This window comes from Carettochelys insculpta, chromosome 14 (genome assembly GCF_033958435.1).
Source record: "Carettochelys insculpta isolate YL-2023 chromosome 14, ASM3395843v1, whole genome shotgun sequence".
NCBI classification, from domain to species: Eukaryota; Metazoa; Chordata; order Testudines; family Carettochelyidae; genus Carettochelys; species Carettochelys insculpta.
Window position 1 is genome coordinate 34876069 of NC_134150.1, and position 13793 is coordinate 34889861.

Below are 13793 nucleotides of genomic sequence, written 5' to 3' on the forward strand. Positions count from 1 at the left end.
GTGTAGACCAGGCGTCTGAGTGGAAATGATTTGTCTGGATCACAATTTCAGAAAATCAAAGTTCTATTTTCATCTGTTTTGGCATATGCTGGTGACTGGTGTATATTTGTGCTTACAAGTTGTTACATTTGATTCAGCACAACGGGCCCAAATATTGCTGATCAAATTCTATGCAGGAGTACCGACTGTTCCAAAACTATTGCTGCAGCTAAGTGATATTTTCTTGGGTTTTTTTTTGTTAAGGAAAGGTTCAGTATTTAAATTTCTAAACATATGCCCTACACAACCCATTTTTTAAGAAAACCGGTACATAAACTGTTCTGGGGCATGATTCATTCATGTCAAAGATCAAAATAGGGAACAAATAGTAAGAAAAAATACAAAAGGGTATAACTATGAACTGTAATTCAGTTACAAGGGAGTTCACCTTGGAGCCTGAATACTGATCATGCAAGGAATTCTATTAAGTATAGCCTAAAAAGAGCTTGTTGATCAGTTGTTCTCGGTGCTATATTGGTCAGCTAGTCAGAAAACCTGGGACGTGGTGTCTTCTAATGCCTAGAGAACTTTCTTGGGAATGGTAAGGAACATTTCAGGGCAAACTGTTGAACAAAATATAAGCCTGATCTTGTAAATGATAAATTCCTAAACTTCAAAAGAAGAATTATAGCCTAAGTTTAAATTTAGGCCAACTGTGTGATTAACAGTATTTTTCTAATGGTCATATAATGCGCCACGTAAAAATGACTAATGTTTTTAAAGCTACATTTACACTACAGCAGAAAGTTGACTTAAGGTACACAGTTATATGAATAGGGATAGCTCAGCCGTTTTGAGCACTGACCTGCTAAACCCAGGGCTGTAAGCTCAATCTTTGAGGGGGTCATTTAGGGATCTGGGGCAAAGAGATTAAAAAAAAAATCTCTGTCAGGGATGGTGATATGTCCTGCTGTGGAGGCAGAGGACTGGACTTGACCTCTGAAGATCCCTTCCAGCTCTATAACATAGGAATATCATTGTACCTTAAGTCAAGTTACCAGGGTCAGCCAGAGAGTGATGTGCAGATGATTTAGAGATACTAAATCAACAATCAGGGGATCAATCTCAGAACATTGATCCTTTTGCAAGGCTTAGGGTGATAGTCAAGAGTTGATTATATAATTTTATTTTCCTTTTAAGGAATTTGACACTGAAAAACATCCTTTCATACAGACACATCTAATGCAGTCCTCTCTCTTTCCCTGCCTACCTACCTCATATCAACTCAAAGAAATGCTTTACAAAGCCCACTTCACTAAGACTGTGTCTACACCAGATACAGAAGTTGACATAATGGTCAAAACAGCTCCTTTTTCTAGATTTTTTTTTTTTTTTAATATAAAGGACAAAAAACAACAAGAGAAAAATCATCTGAATGCACAACTGATGTCCTTCTGCTATGAGGATGGTTAGCAACCCTATAATTAAGTATGAAAATTAAGTACAAACCCAAAACAAAGCATTGATATAACTGGTAAAAGAAGGATGGGTAGTGTTATTCTTTTGTACAAAAATAATAAGGGACTATATTGTTCAAAAAAAAGGACCGTCTTTAAAGCTTAAACATTTTTATGAAAAAGAAATTAAATTGAGCATGGAAACATTTTTAATTGTATTTTTATAAATGTTATTTTTACAAAACACTACTGGAAAATAAGTAACATTTGACAGTTTCTTTTTTAAATGGGAAGAGTGGGTTTGCATCTTTTGATCACAAATCTACTTAATACAGTAAACCTTCAATTTAATGGACTAATGTGGGGAGGGGTGTCCACTATTCCTGAAAGTCCATTAAATGCAAAGATTTACTGCCCCCTCAACCCCGCTAGGCTCCTAGAGCCCCAATCCACCACTGACCAAAAAAACCCACATACACAATAAATAACCCTGCCATTCACTAGAGCCGCCACTGCTGGAAACAGCTCTGATGGCAGAGATGGCAGGTCCTCCAGGCTGTCTCAATTTTGGGGAGGGGGGTGGGAAAGGATGATTTTATGGACCCCAGCAGCCTTCAGGAACAACAGGGGGAATTGTCCATTGTTCCCAAAGTCCACTAAACCAGGGTCCGGAAAAAATCAAGGGTTTACTGTATTAGGAACTATGCTGGAGAGTTAGAGCCTTATATCACATGCAGCATCATGTGACTTCCATTCAGCCTGAAGGGAAAGTGAGGCAGCTTTAAAAATCGCAAGTAAATAAGGATTAAACTGTGAAATAGTAGTTTGCCAGCAGTCTCAAGAATAGTCACACAGAAGCAGGACATTATGAAATATATGGAAAATGCATCATCAAATGAATAGGACTGCCTTAGACAAAATTAGCAACATGTACATAAATTTAATTCCTAAAAAGTAGATCTATCATAGTGTTACTATTTCAAAGTTGATACAGACTGAAATATACAGACTAACAAGGGCTACCTCTCTGCGACTATCCACTATTTCAAAAGTTATGATCCTTAAACAATTTTCTATAAAAAGTCATTACAGATCTAGAAGAAAGACAGCAACAGTCCTTACAAGAGCATGTGGATTCTTTCTCTGGCTGTAATCGGGTCCCTAGTTTTAACAAGCATCGTGATTTTATAGTAAGATGCGCTGAAGACAATATAGTCAAGAATCAGGAGAGCTGTTTTTGATTATCTGTGATGACCTAAAGAGTCAGTAAGCACAGAATTTTAAGTCCAGCCTCCTAGGACAATCCTTATCGTACAGTTCCAAAAGGGCATGAGAGTCAGACAACACAAGTGTCCAGATGAATGAAAGATTTCACTGTCAGTGCCATTCCTGGGGTCATAATGAAGTATGAACAGAAAGAGACTGACTACATAGTGGAAGAATTTCCCTGCAGATCTGCAGGTGAAAGAACAGTAGTACACCCCAACAAGACCCTCTCACAATAATACCCCAAGATATTCTGACAGAGAAAACAACACCTGTAGGACATATACTATGTTTCACAGCCTACTGATATTTGTCTCAGGCTACCTAATACCACAATTCTCAGCCATCTTGAAGTACTGGCTATCACAAGTGGTACTATCGCAGTTAGAATACATTTTAAAAATTACTACTTCCTATTATGGTGGCACTCCCTACCTACAATCCAGAAGTTTGACATTTCTGTAGTCTGTGGGTGGTTTTCCTTCACTACACAAGAGGATGCCATACATGATCCTGAACAGTCACATATGATCACAGCACCCATTTCCCAATGTGGTAACATTAAAGAAACTGCTGTTTACTAGCTATCAGAGGATTGCATTTACTTCTATTAAAAAATCATGTTAAAATTCAGTATCTCTGTACAATGTTAGAGAAAAACAATGAAATCCAAATAGCTTGGGAACTCATATGAAAATCGAAGTATACTGAATTTCCCTCAATCACATCATTCTCACCTCCCAAATTAAACTTCCAAAAAAAGAGTCTCATCCTCCTTGTAGGCCTAAATCAAGTGTGTTCTTTTAAGTACATTGGACTATCCTTCAGTCGGTATAAACAACAGGAACAGCTTGCCTTGTATTTAAAGTTCGGGTCCTCTCCAATACATCAACGAACCCATCATGGTTTTGGCTGAGAAGGGCATGAGATTGTGTTAAAGCATTAGAGAGGGATACATTAATATCACATGTGTCAAAATAAGATATTAGTCATTGTAGAATGCAAATATAAAGTCAGACTATACAAATCCAGAGCCTCTGAAAGGTTCAATGTATTTTGAGTCCAAAGCCTGTGCAAGTGGTAGATTAATCTTGCAGGTTCCAAGGAGGATATAAACTCTGTATAAAATATGTAAGATGTGTTCTACATGGAATACAAAATACCAGCAAACATAATTGGTAAAATCAGGTTTTTTTTTTTATTTTCTGTCATCTAGTTTGCTGCAAGGCTGTAGTTTTATCTGTAGAAAATAGCTACAGCTAGATCAGTTTTCAAGTAAAAATTGCTGTGTACACCTGAAACCCAATGCAGATTTTGTTTCACTACATCCTGTTATGCTACATAAATGTATTTGGACAGCTAACTGTAGTGATGAAGAAAGCAACAGTTACCCTGCTGCTGGTAAGGCTGTTGTACATTACAATGCTGCAACATTGTAAGTGCATATTTTTAGTTAACTACATTTATTTTCTTCAGATGACATTCTAAACTTTGAAAATTATGAATTTAGTTTAGTAGGCTAAAAAAAAAAAAAACTCAAAGGGGAGCAAATGTTAAGCATTTTTTCCTATCTGCAATCTCTTATTGTCACAAGATTGATCTTTGTTACAACATGATTCAGAGGCAGCATATTTATCTTGAAATGTTACCCGAAATTTCTGCAGTATGCAATTTTTTTCAAGCTGCCCAACGTCAGACCTTCTGTAGACCACTAATCTATGACAAACTACACTGAAGTAAGTATTTTATAGTGGTTTATTTTACTGTTCCAAGTCAGTCCTCAATGGATTTTATAAATTTCTCATATGCGTCCTCACTCATCAATTCATTAAGTTCTGAAGGGTTGTCCACAGTCATCTTGATAAGCCAACCTGTAAGAAATTAAATCACATTTTAAAAAAAATTAAGTGGCCCTATAAAATAAGTGTATCTAAATCCATACAGTAAGGAAATCCATTTTTAAGGTCACCCTCATGTACCTACAGCTCTTTAAAACTGGGGCAGACTCGAGGACTTGATCATCTAGTAATGGCAAAACAATCTGCAGATGCTTTTAAGCTCTTTTAAGCTTAAAGAAGGAAACAACCACTCAAAATACATTCTTCCTTTGCTATTTAGTAGAAGGTTAAAACTCAAATCACAGTATAGTTATCTCTGAAGATGTCTAGAAGTTGTAAACAATAGGTGAGTTTCCTAGTGAAGACAGGACTAAAATGCTTAATAGCTTCATATTATGGTATTTATTGGAGCTGGAAGATGCTCAGAGACCCAAGACAAGTCTACATGAGGAACTTAAGTAGACCTATGTTAGGTGAACTTACAGTCACTGCAGAAATTACTGTGTATGCTCACGTCCATATTCTCCTCCTCCTGTTGTTGGTGTGCATCCTGACCAGATGCATTTCTGCAGACTTAAGAGGCACAGGCAGGCTGGGAGGGGATGGGGGAAGGGGAGAGAGGGCTGAGAGCCCAAGCTCTTAGCTCTGTGAAGAGCTCCTTTCCAGAAGCCTACCTGCTCTTCATCCTCTTGACACTACTCCCTGCAGGAAGCCAATGGCTCTCAACTTCCTGCTCCAAGCCAGACTACAACATGGACTCAGTTCCATGCACAGCTCCCTCCCAGGAGTTTGGCTGGCCCTCCACACCCCGGGCTCCTGGCTCGGCAGGCCTTGTGGGGGAGGGCAGTCCAGACCGTATCTGGAGACCTCCACCCACCCTGGGGTGACAGCCTGAGCCAGGCACTTGGTTCACAATAAGGAGCTTTCCAGCCTTTCCAGTCAATTTTAGGACTTCACCAGGAATCTGTGAAATTGACAGGAATGACAGCCAGCAACTGATGTAAGTAATGCAGCGTCTATACGGTGTCCCTTAGCTACAATGACATAAGTCTATCCCTCCCGTGGAAGCAGACTGCAAGCATCATCAGAAGCAAGGCAGTACCACTGACATAATTAGGTTGATGTAAGATTCCTTATATTGACCTAACTTTGTAGTGCAGACCAGGCCATGTTCCCTTCACAGCATTTTTAGCTTCAAATAATTAAATTAGACATACTGACAACAGAAGATCAGCATGTGACAGAGATACCATCTGGCTCTCAATCACAGAAGTGCTGTTTACACCTTGAAAATGAAAATATGGCTTCTTACCATCTTCGTAACAAGATTTATTGACAAGTCCTGGATTATCTGCAAGGGCGGTGTTAATTTCAGTTACTTCTCCTGTGAGAGGAGAGTAGAGTTCACTAGCAGCCTTCACACTTTCCAGAGCACCAAACTCATCTGCAATACAGAATTGTGTTCATTTTTTTTTTAAGCAGAAAGGCATAGATTTACTTTTGTACATAAAGGGTTTAATGATGATGCATCCCTTAACTAAACAAGGAAGTAAGGATGAGACTGCCCTAAAGGCTGAGGATAAGCCTGTGGTTTCATTACAATAACAAGTCTTCACATTTGAAATTTCTTTTTACACTATGTACTCAGGATGAAGGGATAGTCGAGGGATAACTACCTGCTGATGCACAAAGGATGGGAATTTCTCACTTAGCTCACCCGTTACGCCTTACTTAGGCTTGAAAGAATTCAATTTTTAATCAGTAAATATTGATTTCATTGCACACATAAGCAAAGATGTTTTTTGTCCCTAACAAATATACAGATAGGTAAGCACGAACTTATTAGAATTTGATACAAGGATATCTACTGTCATTAAATAGCAACACCTCACCCACCCATAATTTTCTGCAATTCTGTTTTTAAATTGCTACACATCTAAGAAAACCCTTCAAATCTTTTAATTCTGTGTAATTGTTCAAAACTCAATACAGCAAACTCTCTTTTAACCAGTACTCTCTGATAACTGGAACTACCACCAGGCAGGCTGCACTGGTGGAGGCAGTGCTCCAGGAGCCGGGCTGCCGAGGGCTTTGAGGAGGGGAGCGCTGCTACAGTACAGACCCCAGCCCGTGGTGTGAGACCCTAAGACAGGGTCTTGGGAGGGCTGACCTGTGCTAGGCTGAGGGACTGCAGAGGCCCCCAACCCCTCTTCAGCCAAGTGGGGCTAAAGGTGAAGCCCGCCGCTGTTGCCAGAAGCTCTAGTGTGGCGAGTGTTTTTCTCACAGGGCCCCGCAGGGAGCGCTGCGCCAAGCGGGGTGGGAGACACCACTCTTGCCAAGTGACAGAGGCCCCAGGCTCACTGTGAGACACCACCATGTTCTGGAAAGTTCAGCTGTTGCCTGGCAATGGCATGTAAACAGAAGGGAGGCGCAGGTTTGAACCGGCCTGGATTGCTCTGCACCTGCAGCCACCAGCAGGTGGATTGCCACAGCCCCACCTATACCTGTACCCGGAAGTGGCCCTTCTGGACTGGGAAAGGGGAAAAAAACTGGGCAAGTCGCTGGGAGCCTCGTGCCACTCAGGCCTGGCCCCAGAGCACTGGGTCAGTAATGGCTATCTTGGTTATCCATAACATTTGAATATCCAGCAATCTCCCGGTCCTGAGGCTGCCAGATACGGTAGAGTTTACTGTAGATCAAAATAAAAATGTTTAAACATCATGTTATTTGTCAAAACAAAAACTGAGTTTCAGTTACACAGCAAACTTCTGACCAACAGAGAAGGGCCAGCCCTTTGCTGTATGGTACAAATATCCATTCTGAATAGCTGCTAACTAACCTTTAGATCTATACCTCAGGTAATCTGCCTGTGAAATATTCAAAGCAATAGTCCAGTCTCCCCCCATGCTGAAGTCTTGCCTGCACTACAAAGTTTTGTTGGCAAAAGCTGCCTTTTGCTGACAAAATAGGAGATGTACATGCTACAAAGCTACTTTGGGCAGCCACAATTTGCTATTCTGCCAACAAAATAAATCTACCTCAATAAGGGGCATAAAGCTTCTTTCAGCAAAATTGAAGTGACACAGCATCAGTGTAGACTGGTGTGCCCTCATTTTTTACGTCCATGTATGGAATGAAATGCTTATCCCCTTTTCATGATTATATACAGCTCTACAATTACTACAACAGCAGCTGGGATGATGCCAGTGTAAGCAAGCATAAACTGTAATGAAGTCAGAAACAGGGCGAGAGAGAGGAACATGGAACTGTCAGAACAGCAGCTTAGTTTGAACACAGAATATAATGGGGTCAGAGAGAATATGGAATTAGATGAACACAGTACAGAATCAGGGTTAGAGCTCATGGACCAGACAGGAACTAGGAAGAATGAAATTTCTCACTATAATATAATTAGCAAGCATGGGCTTTTTGTTTTTAGAAGCCCAAAAGGAAAGGGCCTTTTTACAGTATCTACCATTCACAACTTATTTAGAAGATTTGGCTAACAGTCAGTTAGGGACATTTTTAACTACAAGGATTTCCGAACAGAGATCCTGCTGCGTTACTTCTTTTGTAATCTTGTTTTGTAATTTTCTTTATCTGTAGTCCATGGATTATTTATGTCTCTAGACAAGAATGATTTTTGGAACATGTACCAGAACATCCGCACTCCTTAGGAAAACAAAGAAAAAGCCTCCTCCTGCACTTTTTGTAGTGCTTTACAAATTATTACACTCCTCAATAATTTAATACATAATTAAATTACTGAAAAGTACTATGAGCTAAGCATGAATTTGGAAGCTGGAAATTATCAAGTTCTTATTCCAGCTCTGTTGATTTGTCATGGAGATCTACGTTTGGTTCAAAGCTTTGAACGCGTAAAGCACTACATTCGCTGTTGTGTAGATTAACGTCACAACCAAAAAGTAACTTGCAAAAACAGTGACAACCAGCTTGTCCTTGTAGGTGGCATATTTATCGAATCACAGTATGGAACATTAAACAATTTTAAAAAAGGTTATTGTAGCAATGCTATATAATTGTGTAATTAAAAATTTAACCATAAGTGTCTCTTTATAATTTTAAAAGGCAAATTCTCCAATTAAGCATGACCTGAGAACTCCATTTGCTGTTCTAAAATTCAGAATCCAGAAATAAGGCCTTTAGCCATCTTACAAATATGCACAATATAGATTTTACATCCAATAAATATGCAATCACAGTAATGAAATGAAACGAAACATTAAAGGCTCCAAGGGAAATACTGGACAATGTTCAACTATATGAAAATCAACAAAAATGAGGAAATGGCATAATAATGTTAATTTACATTAAAATCCAAGACAATTGTAAAAGCAACAGTTTAACACCTTAAAATTAAAATACTCACCCTGTTTGTTCAACTTTGTCCCAATTTCTGGAAGACTACAATAAACAACATCTCCTAATGCTTCCTAAAAGCAAACCAAATGCATCAGGAATATATACCAGTAAAGGCTAAATGAGTACGTGGGTGAGGGATTTAAGTAACTACACAAATAATTAGATTAAAATTATATCCCGCTGCTTAATATTGGTGCCCATCCCATTCAAAGGCTGAACTTTTTAACGGAAATCATTTTTGATATACTACTTGAAAGCTAGTTAGCTTCTCATGCCCTCTAAACTGCAAGATGTAATCATGTATTATGGTTTTAATAAGCTTAAGGCTGTGTTATGATTCCATGAGAAAGAATTACATAATACTCCTCCAGGGACCACATTACAGAACTCTTGAGCTGGGTCTACACATGCCCCCTCTAATGAGGCAGTTCAGAAGATGCTAATAAAGTGCTAGGATGAATATGCAGTACCTCATTAGCATAACGACAGAAAAAAAGCTATTCTAAAGAACATGAATCCCACTACAGGTTGAACCTTTCTAATCCAGAACTCTCTTATCTGGCAAATTCCATAATCCAGCATGATTTTAGTTGGCCAGATGACCACTTTTTGTTGTGGCCAAGTTTTCCATGAAGTTTCTTTACAGCCACCAGTCCTGGCTTTCAGTGTTCTGTGCTGTTATTTAGCTGTAACTTACCCCTAAATGTCTTCTAAGAGCCCACTAAGGAGTGGGAGTGTTAACAATGCGCTAGAAAATATTGACCTCCCAGTGTTCAGCAAATTCTCATTTGGCACCCATCTGATCCCAGGGGTGCCAGATGAGAGAGGTTCAACCTGTACACTCAAAGCTTCTGACACTGTGCTATACATTCTGCATCAATATCCCACATTTGGTTGTTAGCAAATTCAGATGTTTCTATGGATTTTTTTTGTTTTGTTTAATACAGTTTTTAATTAGTATCTCAACCTGTCATAACAGGGATTAAAGTTAAAAAACTAGCCTTGCCCAAAGGTTTGAAAGTTAATACTCCAAGCTTTGTTCAGCACCGCAGATAAAGACGCTAAGGACTATATCATGCACATTACAGATTTCCTGCACCAAATTTTATTCCTGTTCACAACTCTGCTTAAATCAAAAGAGTAAAAATCAGCAGAATTTGGCTTAAACATGCACAATGCAATAATTTCCTCAGACAGGGTAGTGCTCTTATGAGCAATCTACAAACCAAGATTAAAACTACTTTATAAGCAATAAAGTAATAAATCTGATTTGTTATTGTTTTGATTTAACAACTAAGATGCTCATCAAGTCTATGCTATCAAGTTAATGCTATGGAAATTTTTTTTAAATCAAAGTTTTATCTGCACATGTTCAAGAGGAATAATATGCTTTAAAAACAGTTTGAGATGTAAGTCCATAATATGCTTCAGTGTACAGTATATGCAATACAAAACAACAGAAGAGCGTCACGATACAAAGCTCAAGGACAGCAGCAGGAATTTATGAAGTAAACATTAAAACAACAAAAAAAAAAAAATCAATACCTGTGCAAAATTGCTGATTCCTACTGTCCCAATACCGTTTTCAACAGATACCCACTCATGCTTGTCTGTGAATTTGCGGGCTAAAAGTAAACAGACTTGATATTTCAGAAAAAAAATTGCTATTTTATTTTTATTAATAATCTAATACACTGGCAGTTAAAAACACTTTTCTCTTCAGATTGGCTTTGAACATTACTGTTCAACTACAGTATAGACTGCATGTGCAGACACTTTTCAGAAGTGCCATTATTCTTAATACTAAGACTACATGCGAGGTTTTGAAATGTGTATCAGAATTGCACCATTTTGCTTTAGATGCCAAAAATATTTAAACAAGTGTGAATTCCAAAAGCATTGAGATACATTAAAAAGGAGAGAGAGAGCACGCAAGAACCTTGATTTACATCTTTAGTACCGAAGTAGAGGCCTTATCATTGGTGACAAAATCTAGATCTAGATAATCTTAACATGCCATACAAAATAGTATTTAAAGCTACTAGCTCAAAGTGTGCAGCAAGAAGCACTACCAGATGGGTTTAGTTGGAAAAAGAGATCACACTATAAATTAAAATGACAGTTTAAGAATAGTATTTGCTGTTGTGCATCCAACCCAACTGCAAGGGTTTTCCCTCAAATTCAGAATTGTTTAATTAGGTCATCCCGCATTAATCCCATGAAAGACATCCCTAAAGACATTTCTGCAACACTGTGACTTCCACTTTCAACAAGGGGAGTTAAGAACTTCATGGATAACATACTATTTGCTAGAAATCTTTTTTAGCATGATAACCAAGTCAAAAGGAGAAGGAGGTCCCATTGTTTTATCTTAAATAGTGGTGGGCAAGCTGTGGCTCTTTTGGGGTTCTAGTGTAGCCCACATGCTAGGCTGCCACATTCTGCTGGTTTCAATATGCATAGTTATTTTCCTACAAGCATTACTAAAGTGATGCACACAAAGCAAGGTGAAGTAAGGTGCCTGCTGATTGCACATAACATGTTTTCTCTGCATCCAATCAAAGCACTGCTGTGGTTGAATGGGAATACCCTGCAAATTCTAGGTATGCAAGCACAATTAGCAAAAACTACCCAATCCCAGAAGACCATCTTGGTTATGACAATTTTGCATCCCACTGAGATGAAGGACAGCCATTAATTCAGCCCATTCACTAGCTTAGGTTGCCCATCACTGATCTCAAAGAAAAAGTACCTGTTGGACATCAAGCACAAGCAGAGTAAGTCACACTGCTGCAAGACAAATTTTTTTACGAGTGTAGCTCATCTACAATAGGTATTCCTATCAGTATAAAGCATAGCTACATCAGTGTAGTTACACTTGTCCAAGTTCCCTAATATAGAGAGAGCCCAGGATCCTGATCCTGCAAGTAGTTCCATGCAAATGCTCTTCTGTACCCTGATGAATGTACCTCCATAAAGCTCATTCAGATCTCAATTCACATAGTCAATTGAGAGAAAAAGCTTAGTGATTCATTTCCTTCAATGTATAATCACACTTGCTGGTGCATCAAAGGTTCACCTGTTGACAGCTGTGAGATAGTTCTATGGTTCTACATTGAGTAAGACTGTCTAAACTAGACATAGAAAGTCGACCATGGATAGGCAATTTTAGCTACGCCAATTGCATAGTTAAAAATTGACATATCAGCGCTTGATTAATATGTCTGTCTTTACAGGGGAGGTCTATGGGACAGTTTCTCCCATCGACCTTCCTTACTCCTTGCACCTTGCAAGGAGTACAGGAGCCAACTGCGACCCGTGAGAGCTCAATTTTGCACATCCAAACCAGATGCATGAAATCAAACCCCCTAAGATCCCTGTGTGAGTCAATCTTCCACATTAGTGTAGATAAACCCTAAGAGTTGCAGGATCTGGGCCTAATCTGTCATCTTCTCCTATATGCATATGACAGCTATCCATGAATATGTAAAAAATGTTTAGTGACAGTGTTTATGGGGAAAAAAAAGCCTGCCAATGCCTTCTTTTAGGCCAGGTATTCATTTAAACTGCTACTGCATCACAGTATGCATAGTAAAGTAAAACCACCTAAGGCATAACACACACTTGCAAATTCCTCACATGCTAATATCAGCAGGAAGCTCTGCATGGTCACCAGGGTGCACAGGCTAACAAGTGGTCAGATTATGCCACACTGACAAAAATGGCTGCACCATGGGTACCTAGGGCTTATACCAATAGCAGCCCCACTACAGCACCCCCTATTGATAAAATCATGTAAGATATTTGCTAGTGCAGAGAAGGCATCTGTGACCAAAATAATAGCTTACCACCCATTTTGCAAAATGTGTTGTTTTAAAACGGGGATACATGGAGTGGAACACGGTTTGCTTATGTGACTCTGTTTCTGGGTCACCCTTTAAAAATGTGTTGAGCAGAGCAACATAATAATGCGATTTTTAGACAAACTCCCTTTGCTGCAGGTCAATGAGCCAAGTAGATTTGTAGCATTGAGCCTGTGAGCGTAGTATCAGGGGGTAGCCATGTTAGTCCGTATCTGCAAAAACAGCAAGAAGTCCTGTGGCACCCTGTAGACTAACAGATACCTGAGAGTGTTAGCTAAGTGCACTCGAGTATACACCCCACTCTGCAAGTGATTTGCTTTACTATTTTCAACAAAAGACCCTTCCTCTTTCCTCCAAGGCAAGCGCCACGGTTTCCAACCTGGGGTCCCCAGGCGAGGCCTTCGATTTCCAAAGGAGTCTGCTCCCAACCTTCATTTGAAAACTGCCAGAGGTCCACCAGGGAGAAAGAGAGCTTGGACGCCACAGCTAGCTGTGCACCTTGCTCGGCTGCGATGGGAAGCACTACTGGAGGGTACAGCTTATTGCCAATAAACTCAGGGGTACACGGAGCACCCCACCTGCAGCAGCAGCTCCCACGGCCCCATGTGCACCTAGACGACGCACCATCCACCAACCCCCACAGCGCCCCCCGCTTTTCCCCAGCCGTGCCCCACCCCCAGCAGGCCCTGTACAACTGGACTTCAACCCCAGCTCCGGACCGGCCTCGCATCACGTGGGCCCGGCCGCCGGTTCGCCCCCGCGGCCCGAAGCGGACTCACCGGACCACAGCAGCGGGCTGGTGCCCAGGCTTCGGGCCGAGGCTGCCTGAGCCCAGCCCGGCCAGGCAGAGGAGAGGGGGCCGCAGCGTCCCGGGCAGAGCGGCGCCAAGCCGGCCCCGACCCTCCGCAGCGCTCGCAGCGCCATCGCAGCCGCTCGCAGCGCTGCACCCACCAGCCCCGGCAAGCCCAGAGGCGCGCGGTGCCTGACCCCGCGGCCGGAGCTGGAGG

At 40.5% G+C, this 13793-nt stretch overlaps 1 protein-coding gene across 1 annotated transcript; it reads right to left on the reverse strand.

Moving 5' to 3' along the window:
- Positions 1 to 3881: 3881 nt before the first annotated feature.
- On the reverse strand, positions 3882 to 13793 carry GCSH (glycine cleavage system protein H). The gene is made up of 5 exons (XM_075009037.1): positions 13566 to 13793; positions 10469 to 10548; positions 8931 to 8994; positions 5853 to 5984; positions 3882 to 4573 (listed from the first exon to the last, which is right to left on the reverse strand). The coding sequence occupies exons 1-5, from the start codon at positions 13708 to 13710 to the stop codon at positions 4476 to 4478; spliced, it is 519 nt and encodes a 172-aa protein (XP_074865138.1). The 5' UTR covers positions 13711 to 13793; the 3' UTR covers positions 3882 to 4475.